The sequence below is a fragment of the Cavia porcellus genome, unplaced genomic scaffold, assembly GCF_034190915.1.
Source record: "Cavia porcellus strain 051 isolate PalLab524CR breed Dunkin Hartley unplaced genomic scaffold, mCavPor4.1 scaffold_27, whole genome shotgun sequence".
Lineage (NCBI taxonomy): Eukaryota > Metazoa > Chordata > Mammalia > Rodentia > Caviidae > Cavia > Cavia porcellus.
Genome location: NW_026947510.1, coordinates 32,606,123 through 32,618,438, shown reverse-complemented (window position 1 = coordinate 32,618,438; position 12,316 = coordinate 32,606,123). Strand labels below are relative to the sequence as shown.

General features: G+C 35.2%; 1 protein-coding gene across 2 annotated transcripts in view; it reads right to left on the bottom strand.

Moving 5' to 3' along the window:
* Nucleotides 1-12,316, bottom strand: part of LOC100192394 (alpha-macroglobulin) — a 48,781-nt gene that overhangs the window by 22,335 nt on the left and 14,130 nt on the right. For both annotated transcript variants that reach the window (XM_063237570.1, NM_001173052.1), the window contains 8 exon segments: nucleotides 11,489-11,707; nucleotides 11,215-11,278; nucleotides 9,940-10,082; nucleotides 9,210-9,359; nucleotides 6,408-6,575; nucleotides 5,875-5,977; nucleotides 4,034-4,166; nucleotides 556-784 (listed from right to left, as the gene is read on the bottom strand). In XM_063237570.1, coding sequence (XP_063093640.1) covers nucleotides 556-784; nucleotides 4,034-4,166; nucleotides 5,875-5,977; nucleotides 6,408-6,575; nucleotides 9,210-9,359; nucleotides 9,940-10,082; nucleotides 11,215-11,278; nucleotides 11,489-11,707 — 1,209 coding nt within the window.

Here is a 12,316-nt window from a genome sequence, read left to right as displayed (position 1 = left end):
TTGTCTATGAGATGGGCTGGACCATCCCCTCTGCTCTCCTGGCAGAGTATACAGTATCTACATAGCTATGGTTTCATCAAAGGTAAGATGTTTGCAAGCAAATTTTAAAATGAGGCTGAATATAATGAGTGAGCTAGGAAAAGTAGAGAATGTAGAAGTTGAAAGCTGGATTATCTGGTACAAAAGAAAGCACTGGTATGTGTTGTCCATGTTGGAAGTCTTTTTGCTTTCATTTTTGCATTGCTGGAGAGTGAACCCAGAGCCTTGGGCATATCATACAAGGACTCTGGTCCTTGTTAGAAATTTTAATTTGCACGAAGTACCTAATTCAAAAGGGCTTGATAAGGGCTAGAAATTTGTTTTTGTGATTTGGCATTTAGAGATATCAGCAACTACTATCTTTATCTATATATGTCATATGACAATTTCTCTGATAGTGGTATTTCTCTGTTGATCACATCTTGTATACAAGCATTTGTCAGAATTCCTAAAAATACAATTGTTAATTTACTTGACTGTTAATTTGTGTTCAGTTTAAGAAAGAGAGATCCTTACCCGGATGCAGTCTGGAAGGTAGTTCAATACAGTAGCCTTGAGCGTGAAAGCCTCACCACGGATCACAGAGTAAGGCATCGTGAGCTCCACAAAGAAGGGCTGGAAGGCTCGGAGGGAGGCGGTGGGGGAAAGACCAAGCCCCGTATCATTGGACAGGCAGAAGGCCCCTGCCTTCCACTCTGTGATGGTGTCTGGGACCGTTACTTCTACTTCTGCCACACCTGATGAGCTAGGAAGGTGATGATGTTAGGGACAGAAAGCAAATTGTTAAATAACGCCTTCCTTGAAGAGAGGCACTTATAACTTTACTATAAATGAGTCTACAGAAATACTAAAAATGAAGGGTATAATCAAGTCTCAATATAGAAAAATATGAGGCCATTTCTTCTCTTTCCAATTCTAATCTATGTTAGAATCTCTTATAGACATATAATTGGGAAATAATTCTTTATAGATCATATGGTAAAAAATAGAATGTATAATATGAGGCTGTCCTTAAGTTCTCATCTATAAAATACTGTTCCACTGGGAGCAGGCTTATAATTTTTATTTCTGCTGCTACTGTGTATATCTGGCCTGACTGATTCTATGCTAGCCCAAGACTGATGACTAATAAAGGATCTCATAGTTCTAAATATGTATGATACTTGGTCATATTTAGCCCTTATGCTTCTTTTCTGGAAATCCTTGAATTAAATTTTTGTAAGAATTTCTTAGTTCTGATTCAATTAGATTAATGAAACTTCATAACAGTATTTATGTTAAACCTCGCCTGAAAACAAGTGTAAAAGAGGTAGTTGGATATTGAAAAGCTAATGAATGCTTCCGAGTTTCTCTCCAGAAAGGTTTGTCTATGCATTTTCCCAGTTGTTGACTGAGGTTTGCACTTCTAAGTAGCCTCATCAGAAAGCAGAAGAGGCAGGTAAACATTTCCCTTCTTAGCCTCTGAATGGGACTGTGGCCATTTCCCACATTTTCCACATAACTCACTTCAGTGATAAAACTAAGTCTCTATCATTGCCCTGGGAAGGATTTGTTAATACATCAAGAACTCCAACTTCCGTAACTCCTACCCCAAATTATCTGCCTCTGGGAGTGGCCTATATTTGTATTCTCAAGTCTACTTTGATCACTGAGAACAAAGAGATGGTTTTAAATCGATGCGTTAGCACTTTCAATGACTGTCAGTGCAAAGAGAACATGCAAAAGCATTCAGTTGTTTGTTTCTCCCTCAAAAGGCTTGTCTACATGCTTGATGTCCCAACTTTCTCAGGCCTGTGGATAAGACCTTTAGTTATCTTGCACCTAGGAGCTAAAGGAGAAATGAGTAGTCCTCTGGACACTTGAATGGGAGCATGGATCCTCCGTTTACTGGGTAGAGATAGAGCTAAGTGTCCAGCCAACTTGGCTGTCTCTGGGAACAAAAAGGAAGAGATATTTGTTTGAATCCCAAGAGCAACTGAAAAGCAAAGTGAAGCGTTGAAAGTATGTACAGTGTGAACAACAGTGGAGGGAGGCATTTGTCACAGATTCTTTCCCCAGCTTTGGGCAGAGTGAGTGGAAGGTATGCTTCAGTTTCCAGCCTCTACTTGAGGATGGAAGGAATTGGACTGTCCACATAATAGCCAATTTCCTAACTGAATTTCCAGGGATTAGTGTTCATCTTTCCCATCTCAAGGCAAGGTGAGTTTTGGTATACACTATCTCCTTGGGGCTACTCAGAACAGAGGTAGTGGTTTGATAAGCACAAAGGTTTGAGAGCTATCTGGAATCTTTGACTGGATTGATGGGTAAAATGCATCTTGTGCATGAGATGGGTATAACAATTCTGGGAGAAGTGGTTGTCTTATGTACGGAAACTAACACAAAGAGTCAAAGAAAAAAAGAAACAGGAAAAATGTTTCAAACGAAGGAAAAGACAGATCTCCAGAAATCAACTATACTGAAATGGAGATAGGTGATTTATTTAGCTGGGAATTTTAGAGCATGGTCATAAAAGATGCTCATTGAGCTCAGAAGATAAATGTATGAACAAGATAAAAATTCCAACAAAAAGGGGAAAATATAAGCATCACCAAATAGAGATCGTAGATCTGAAGGAGACAACTGAATTGGAAAATTTACTGGAGGGGTTCCTTAGAGGAGTAGAGCAAATTAGTGAAAGGATCAGCAAATCTGAAGACAGGTCATGTGAATTCATTTGATTTGAAGAGCAAAAAGGAAAAAAAAAGAGTGACAATAGCATAATAGATTTATGGGACACCATAAAAAGATAGGCATATCCATTATCAGAATCTCAAAAGGAAAAATAAGAAAGAGTCAGACAACTTATTTAAAGGGATCATGGCTTAAATTGGTGAAGGAAATATAAATCTTGATACAGCAAGCCTAAAGAAGGCCAATAAAATGGATTCAAGGAAACACAACTCATACATATTATAATAGACAGAAGAATAAAAACAGAATTTTGAAAGCAGTAAGAGAAAAGTTATTTGTTACAAACAATGGAAGCTATGACTATCAGAATATTTTTCAGAAGAAACTTTGCAAAATAGAATGGAATGGGGTGATACATTCAAAGTGCCAAAAAAAAAATGTAAAGCACCCTAAGGGTAGAAAGAATATTTGTGAATCCTATATGTGATGAGACTAACATACAGAAAATATATAAGGAACTCACAACTCATCAGCTAAAACAAAACAAAAACAAACAAAATCAAAATCTGATTAAATAGTGGTCAGGGTAATTGATAGACATTTTTCAAAAGGGAACAGAATGGCCACCAGGTAAATGAAAATATACTCAATCTCACTATCTGGAAAAAGCAAATTAAAACCATAAGAAGCTATCACATCACATCTATTAGAATGAGTACTTTAAAAAAAGAAAAGAGATTTAAAAAGCTGGTAAGGCTGTGAAGAAGAGAACTCTGTGTACAATTGGAAGACATGTAAATTAGTACAGACTTATGGGAAATATGGAGATAAATAAAAACAAATCCCTCTTCTGGGTATATTCCTTAAAGAATCAAAACCCCTCCCTCAGAACTATAGGTACTCAGACACCGAAGGAAAAATACTGTATGAGCTTACATGAATATGGAATCTAAAGAGGGTGAATATATACAAACAGTAACAAGGTATGGTGGTGGTGACAAGTGACAAGAAGCAGGTCAAAAGGTACAAAGTAATAGTTACGTAGGATGAGTAAATCTAGAGATGTAATGAACAGCACGAGGACTATGGTTAACAGTATTGTATACTGAAAATTTGCGAAGAGAATAGATTTTAGGTCATCTTAACACACACAATGTAATCATGGTAGATGATGTTAATTTGCTTCACTGTTGAAATTATTTCACTATATATGTATGTATATAATGTACGTCTTAAATATATAAAAGAAAAATTATCTAAGAATTAAAAATTGTGAAGGCATCTATCTTATTGAATCTAATATATAAAGGAAGTTACTTACTCTGTCACTTTCAAGTCCCAAATCCATGTCTCAGGGAAATACGTTCGTACAGTCTCTTTTGGAGGCTCTGAATAAGTTGCGGCTATTCCTACTGCAGGTACCCTTCTTGGTCCGCTCCGGAATGAAGATGATTCTTTTGTAGAAGAGACAATGAAAACAATAGATATAAAGATGATACTTATGAGAGATTTTAGCAGATGCCACTAAAGGAGCCAGAAGCTGGCACTTCAGTACCGAGGGACAGTTTGTAGGAGGAGATGATGTTTTTGCTGAATTCTGAAGTATGAGAACAAGCTGAGCTGGAGAAGAGCATCACAAATAGGGAATATGGGAACTGTGTAACATGCCGTGGGCTGTCTGTGGGGCAAGACTCTGTGGGGTCCTGTGAGCCCCCATCCGGCTAAGTGGAGAGCACTATGGTATGGGTTGGGGGTCAAGTTGCTGTTGGTGGGTTCCTTTGTGAAAACAGAAAAGTTGTAATAGAGAAGTCAAGATAGTGAATTTGAGAAAGTTTACAACAGTGAAAAGATCAAAGGCAAAAAAGACCCTTTATTCCCTACTGTGTCAGAAAACCTGTGTTAAGTTCTTTCAGCCTGGTAAATATTTAATGAGCAGTTTTATAAGGAAAATATGCATTGATGTGGTGTGGTAAAATATACAGTGAGTCTATAAGTTAAAAATTTATAACAGCAAAAGACACAATACTGTTAATTTACATCAAAATTAATCACCCTCTCTTGCAACACACTTAACCTCACATCTTGCCACTTTCTGAAGCAGTTCTGGAGTCCTCTTTCTTGAGTGTGTTTAGTTGGGCTGTTAAGGCTGCCTCAATGTCTTGGATTGGTTTCAAACATTTACCTTCCATACTCCTTTTGGCTTTAGGGGAGAGCCACAAGTAGCATGGTGATAAATCCTATGAACAAGGTAGATGAAGACATACCATAACATTTTTACAAACATGCCTTTCCATTGGATGGCACTCAGCACTCCTAGTCACCATAGTTTTAAAGAAATCTTATAAAGAGCTTATTAAAATGAAATTCCAAGCCAATTCAGAATGTGGTTAAGAACAATGAGATAAGCTTTTTGAAGCAAGGGAGAATATTTTGAGGGGGATTAATGTCAGTGTGTTTTTGACTGTAATAAGCATTTAAAAATTTAATGGACACATTTTAATCATCTCATATATTCTTACACAAGTTTACTATAAATCTTAAAGTAAACTTAAAAATGTTTGATAATCTTTACAGTAAATTTCATATGGCCAATTGATTCTCATTGAATGCATTTTTAGATTTTGATGGCCTTTTGCTTGCACTCAACTTATGTTCAATTGTACTTTGACAATATACATACACTAAATACTGATTAAAAAGTGGCCTGCATCTTTGATGAATGGTATGATTTCTAAATGAGCAATGGCTGATGTTTTGGGAAAGTTAAAAGAAGTTTTTTTTTTTTAATTTGATTGAGGAGAATGTGGTCCTGTTCTGTGAACATTTTAATTACTGTTTATACTGATGTTGTCCCTGGAAATTTTCTCTTTTTGGCACATCTTTTATCATAAGCAAATTCCTCGTGAATGACTTTCTGAACTCCTTAAGCAGAGTTAATCCTTTCCTTTATTTTTCACCTGTACATCTGTCTTCTAGTACTTTGCTCAGTCTGCCTGGTATTTTTCCAGATTTTCATCTGTAGGAGTGTTAACACAATCAAAGTTGGACTTGTATTGTTGTTTAACTAGGAGCAAAAACTTCATGGTATCTGAATCACAAGTCCTTTTTTTGTGATTAAAATTTTTCTTATTTGGTTTAATATTTTAGACAAGATATTTTTACCTGAATAGGAATATGCCATTGTAGGTACTTCAAACTTCTGCACATGCGCACATAATTGGGGTTTTTGAATTTTTGTATTGGTGAATACCTTTAAGCCCATATCCTGTAAAGGAAATGATCACCATATATATGTATATTATAATATATATATGTGTATATATATATATATGCCAATACCTATTTTTATTGAATATAACAAATGGTCCAATTCGTCTAATATTAAATTTTAATGCTCACAGTTATAGAATGAATGTTCAATAAATTTACAAAGATAATTTTGTCATTTAAACTCTTTCAATGGCAACTGTCTTATGTAAGTGACAATTGTAAATATTGCAAAACAATGAATTTCAGTGATAAAGAAAGCTTGTTTAATAGTCTAAAAATTCCTGTCCTGATTCTGCTGTTTTTAGCAGATCTGCTATAATTAGTGACTTTGGATAAGTCATTTGTTCTCTCTATTCCTTAATCTCAGGCATGTATTATATTTTAAGAACCTTAAGAATTGATGCTCTCCAATGTAAAGAATTCACCTTTAGGAAGCCGTACATATCTTTTTCATTTATGTTGGGTTCCGGGGAATACAGGATTCCATCAATATAGGTGTTGTAAAGACTGACGCACTCTCCGTCGTTTTCTTCCTGTTGACCCAGGAGTCCAGGGAAACCAGTGAGATCTTTTACTGGTAGCAGCGCATAAACCTGTGCATTGCAGAGGAAACTTATTTGTGGCTTATTTTTTAAGTGCGAGAAGCAAAGGATAAGCATAATCACCACTAGTATTCTTGGAGTGACCTTACCACTTTGATAATTTTAGAGGTATAAATCATTTTCTCTGAACAGTTTTTCCATTTTGAAATGTTTACCAGTTTCAGACAAAAATATTCCCATCTAATTAATCAAGGGTCACAATATTACTAGGTCATATCATTCAGAGGCAAACACTAGGCTTAACATTAAAATAAAATAAAATAAAACTACTTATTGAGAAATGGTTCTACATATGAGGCATTATATAGTAAAACTTCAGGATAATAGAAAGAATTGATAGTTTTGTCTCTGCCTTGTGGCTAGCAACTGGCCCTGTTTATAGCAAAATTATTGAACATGCTTTTTAAACAGACACATGAAAAGTACTACATATATCTTTTCTTGGACAGGAGATTATTTTTCTAAGGTATGTTATTCATGGAAACAAGATGCTCCAGATCTTCACACAATGCATAAGTTCATAAAATACTGAAAATAGTGTTTTCAAATCTGTTCAAAAAGAGGAAGACATGTAACAATGCTGACAGGCTCAATGTACTATATTTGTAGGACTGAGAAACTGATTGAAAAGGATAGATTAGCATAGTCTGATAAACTGAGGCAATTTCTCAAACACAGCTCCCTATTAACATTCCCTATTTTCCTTCCCTGCTTAATTTTTTTCTAAAGCACATGATGTATTTTGTCTTATCTATGAATGTGTAAATTCCATAGACATAGATTTTTCTTTTTCCAGTTCACTTTTAGATTCTTAGCACTTAGTATAATTCCTAGAATACAATAGAAATTAAATAAACATGTACTGGATGAATTATATTACCTGGAGCCAAGTGCTTTATTAGTAAAATATTAATCAAAAATTGAGAGGAACTAGTATCACAGTGCTAAATACCAGAAAGTATCTGCTTTATTATTAGCAAAAACACATGAATATTATCATATTCATTTTTATTTAATAAGCTGTTAACAAAAACAATTATGACAGTATTATTATTAAATAGGACTCTGGTTTATCTCCCAACCAGAATTGTGATAATTTAAAAAACCTTTGAGAATTAAAAATCATGTCATTCAAAGGTAGAATATTAATGTTACCATATATCCTTGTCTTCCACTATTGAAATGTATGTAGTATTTTCTCTAAATTTATAAATATTTTCATTTAAAATCCTACTTAGAGGACCAACAAGTAAGAATTATTCTCTTGTAAATTTCCACTTTAGGGAAATAAAACAATAGAATTCCCCTTTATGAAATTTTGACAGAAAAAACTTCAGTAAAAACTTACTCCAATTTGCCTCATACTGAAAAGTTGAAGATATGAGCAAACTGCTATTAGTACATGTCTTTAAGTAGTTAGGTGTGATAACATACCTTGAATTGCTTTTTATAGTAACTACATATTTTAAAATATTTTATTGAATAATATTATTTACATAGGAATCATTTTTACTAATGTTTGATCATCAGGGATTGTATATACATTTTATCAAAAACTATGTTTAAGACATTATTATTTAAATTTATACAATTCTTATAAAAACAAAAATCTGAAATGCTATTTAGACTGAAGTGTTAGTATAAGCAAATGTATCACTTCCATTAGGCTTTTCAAAAATTAAAAATAAATTAATTAAAATTAAAAATTAGTATATGTTTGTGATAAGTGATGACTATGTTAAACATGGAGTATTGGTAAATACATGTATTATCCTGATCATTTGTAGTTCCCCTTCATCTCCCTTGTCTTTCACCTTCTCCCATTCCCAGGTATAAACATTAAAAATGTATTGAAAACCTATATTACTGGTTTATTAGGTAATGCTGGGGCTTCAGGGACTTTGAATATTACGTGGTGTCTTTTACATTGTATAAATATAACTTATGAATGACTTCTCTGATTCCTTGGTGAGAGTTAATTTTTTCTTCCATTTTGCATATTTGTACCCCTTGTATAGCATTTTTTGCCGTCTGTCTTATATCCTCTCCGCACTGTGTATGGAGACACCCACCTGACAGCACATCTAGGTTTGAATTGCTGTATGACCTGGAGCAAGACTCAACATAACTGAATGAATTATAAGCCCTTTTATGGTTAATTTTTGCTACATTTTATCTTTAAGATTTTTTAAAATTTGGCTCAACATAATAATTTTGTGTTCTATTTCACTGGTTCAAGCTAATAGTGTGTGTTTGCATGTGTGTATATGTGTGTGTATGGAGAGAGAGAAAGAGAGGAGAATATGAAATTATCTTCCTTATTGTGATGGAAGCTACATACAAAAGAGCTGAAAACCTTAAGCAAATGATCAAAATAATTTTTTTTTGAGACATGGTCTTGCTATGTAGTCCAGACTAGCCTTAAATTCACATTGTAGGTTAAACTGGCCTCGAACACAGCAATCCTGCTGCCTCAGCCTCTTGAGTGCTGGGATTACAGGTATGCTCCACCATGTCTGAACAGGTCAATATAATTTTAAGAGATCTTATTTTACTCAAGCATTTCCCCTTGCTCTGAGCCCCTTGCACGGTTCCTTCTGATCCCCATGGTGGAGGGGAACTCACAGAGGATGCAGAGAGCACGGCTTCTGGCTTCCGGAGCAGCACACTTTGGTCCACAGCTCGAAGGGCACAGAGGGACTGAGGAGAAGCTGTGACTCGGAGGTGTGTTTTTGAGGCTGGAAGACTTTGTCCTTCACTGAAACTTAAATTCACCTGTGAAATTGGGGAGAAAGGTCAGAAAAACACAGTTTTAAATTTCACCATGTATTCACCTATGCTTTTGAAATGTTCCTGAAATTTGATGCATAACTACTTTGCTTGCCTTCCTGGAAGTTGGCGTTATACCAGTATTGAAGTTTTGTCCTTCGTACTTTGCTTTGATCCTCAAAATTTAATTGAGCCATTGTAACAATTCATAATGATTCTTAGAAACTATTAACTTTGAAGTGTCATTTTTAAACTCTTCAATAGATGAGGTACTCACCAAATTTGGAATGTAAATGGGTCTAAGTGCTCCTCTACTTTGTTTTGTTTATTGATAGTCTTAAAATTGCATGTTTTGAGCTGTATGCCTCTCAAAATTTCATTATGGAAAAAAGGAAGAGAGTAAGAAATGTGACATGGTAAGAGATAGTGCTGCATAGAGAATTTTGCAAAATGAACCAGCTGTTGGCCTCATCAAATGTTCCCAGAGAATTCGCTTCACTGAGCTCAGTGATCAGATATAAAAAATACCGGTGAGGTAGTAACTATTAGTTTGAAATGTTGAAATTTTATAATATAAAGAACTCACCTTGTTGTCTAGACAATTTTCAACATTATATTTTGCAGAATCCGCAATTATTTCCCCAGAAGGTAAAATGGCATAGATGAGAACTCGAGCAACAGGAGCTAAGTCTGACTCCACAGGGACTGACACTGAAAAATGACCTTTCGCTGGAGCACAGAGGGGAAAAAGCATGGGTTAGACATCTTCCTAGGGCTGAAATAAAATTATTCTGCTGCTAAAGCCTTTTAGCTGCTCCACTAATAGTTTATTTACTATTAATTGTTTACTGTTAAATAAATTCCTTGCTCCACAGAATAGATTCCCTGCTCCGCTAATAGTTTATTTACTGTTTCTAGTAGTTGCTATCATAAATGGTACATATCTCTAAGAACATTACCATTTGAAAAAAACTTTTTGAAAACCATTTCTCCTATATAACTTGTAAATAAACTTCTCACAAATTTCAAGCTTTTTCTAAACTTTATGAGGCTCTGATGTTACCTAAAGGTATGAAGAGATCTGCTTTGCTTCTGTTTGATCTAGATCTCACTTGGAAGAGGGGAATGGATCATGAGGCTATAAGATACAGCAGTAAGAGTTTAACACATTATATTTGTACTTACATCCCCTTTATTCTTGTATGACACACACAGCTTTTTCTCCTTAAGAGAAGGTTATGCTACTTTGACCATTATTTTTTGAATAATAATGTAGATGGTCTCAAATCTACCTTGGTGCTTCTCTGTTGCGACAAGCATGAAAGGAATAGTTCGTTGATAATTTCCCAGCAAGTCAGTGTTTAGACTCCTTTAGAATCAGAGAAACTTTAAAAAGTTTATACTTGCTTATAGAGAAGTCTCATTCAGTAGTAAAAACATCCAATTTAGCCCTCATACCTTGTAACTTCCTTAATACAAGGAATGTTTTTATGGACATAAATGACTCAGTATAAGACCTGGCATCCCAAGATGTTACCTTCCCCCCACTCCATTCTCTTAACACAATTCTGAAATGTCTCTGATTTGGAAAAGAGGGCCCATAACTATTTACGGCAAAAATTTGGAATAAGTGTAACATGTATATAATGTCTACATTTTATATAATCTAAACAGAATAGGGCAAGACAAAAATATTTGATAAAAGTGGAAGAAGGAAACATTCCTATTTTCCCTCCCTTAACTTTCTCTTTATTGTACTTAGATGGAAATTTGTCTGTATTTGAAAGTATTCCTGATCTCTTAGTGTAAGACTGAATGGGCCAGAGTGGATCAGAAATGTGGAGATTACGGAAATACTCACTATTTCCCTGCTCCACAGAAAGCACGTAAGTCCCAGATTGCACAATGCCTCCCTTTGCCATTATCTGAAAAAAAAAAAAAAGAAATAAAAAGACATTTAATTTGCCTATAGTGATCTTATTCCAGACTTGGTAATAATCAGACCCAAGGGAAATGAGACATAAAAAAAAAATGGATGAGAAGTCAAAATACTGATGCCCAAACAGCTTTATCATTTTTTGTCTCATGGAGAACTTCTGGCTACAGAGGAGTCAGAGCATGATTTCTGTTCTTACCACATAATAGAAGACGAGCTCCTTCAGCTCCTGTCCCTTTAGAATATAGTGTGCCTTGAATGTTTGAGTTTGGTGACATGGCAGTTTCCCAAGCTGTGGCTCAAGATGGACAAAGCTACGGCTCAGGGAGAATACAGCATTAGCAGTGTGGGATGCACCTTCATTTGCTTCTAATAGCCACTGGTAGTCATAACAGTTAGTAGAATCCTTGTGTTTGACCTGAAGGATCAGATAAAAGTGTTATTTTTAGACAGTATGTCAGGTATGGATTGTCCTGTGTAAGACTATTTCTCTACTTAATAGCTAGAAATCTTAGCTCTGCAGTGAGAAGGATCTTTGTTTTTAGGTATCAAATGCAGATATGATTTGTACCTCCACATGGCAGAGGATCCTGAATCTAGCTAGTTTTGCCTATTTGAAGAGCACACAAGGAAGTGTCCTTTGCTCTGCAGCTTGCTAAAAATTTTCTTGGCTGTCTTACCTAGGTACATAGGAAGATAGGGACATTGGTGCTATGAAACCTCATTGAGAAGAGTAAGTGATCTCTAGAAATTGGAAAATTGTACTTTTGAAAGTACCTGTCTCTTTCATCTTGGGTTTCAGTGAGGTATTATTAATAAATGAAATATTGCAAGCTCAGGGATTTGAGAACACTTTTGCGCAGGTCACTGGTTAAAGAGTTGGGGAGGTGGGTTAGCTGAAGTTTAATTTCTCAGGGCTACTTAGGTTGATTATTTTTTATATGTCTTTCATGCAGTTCTGGGCTGGAAGACTTAATAGGCTCTATTTGGCTTGTATTCAGCTTTCCTTCATGTAGAAGTTGTTCCT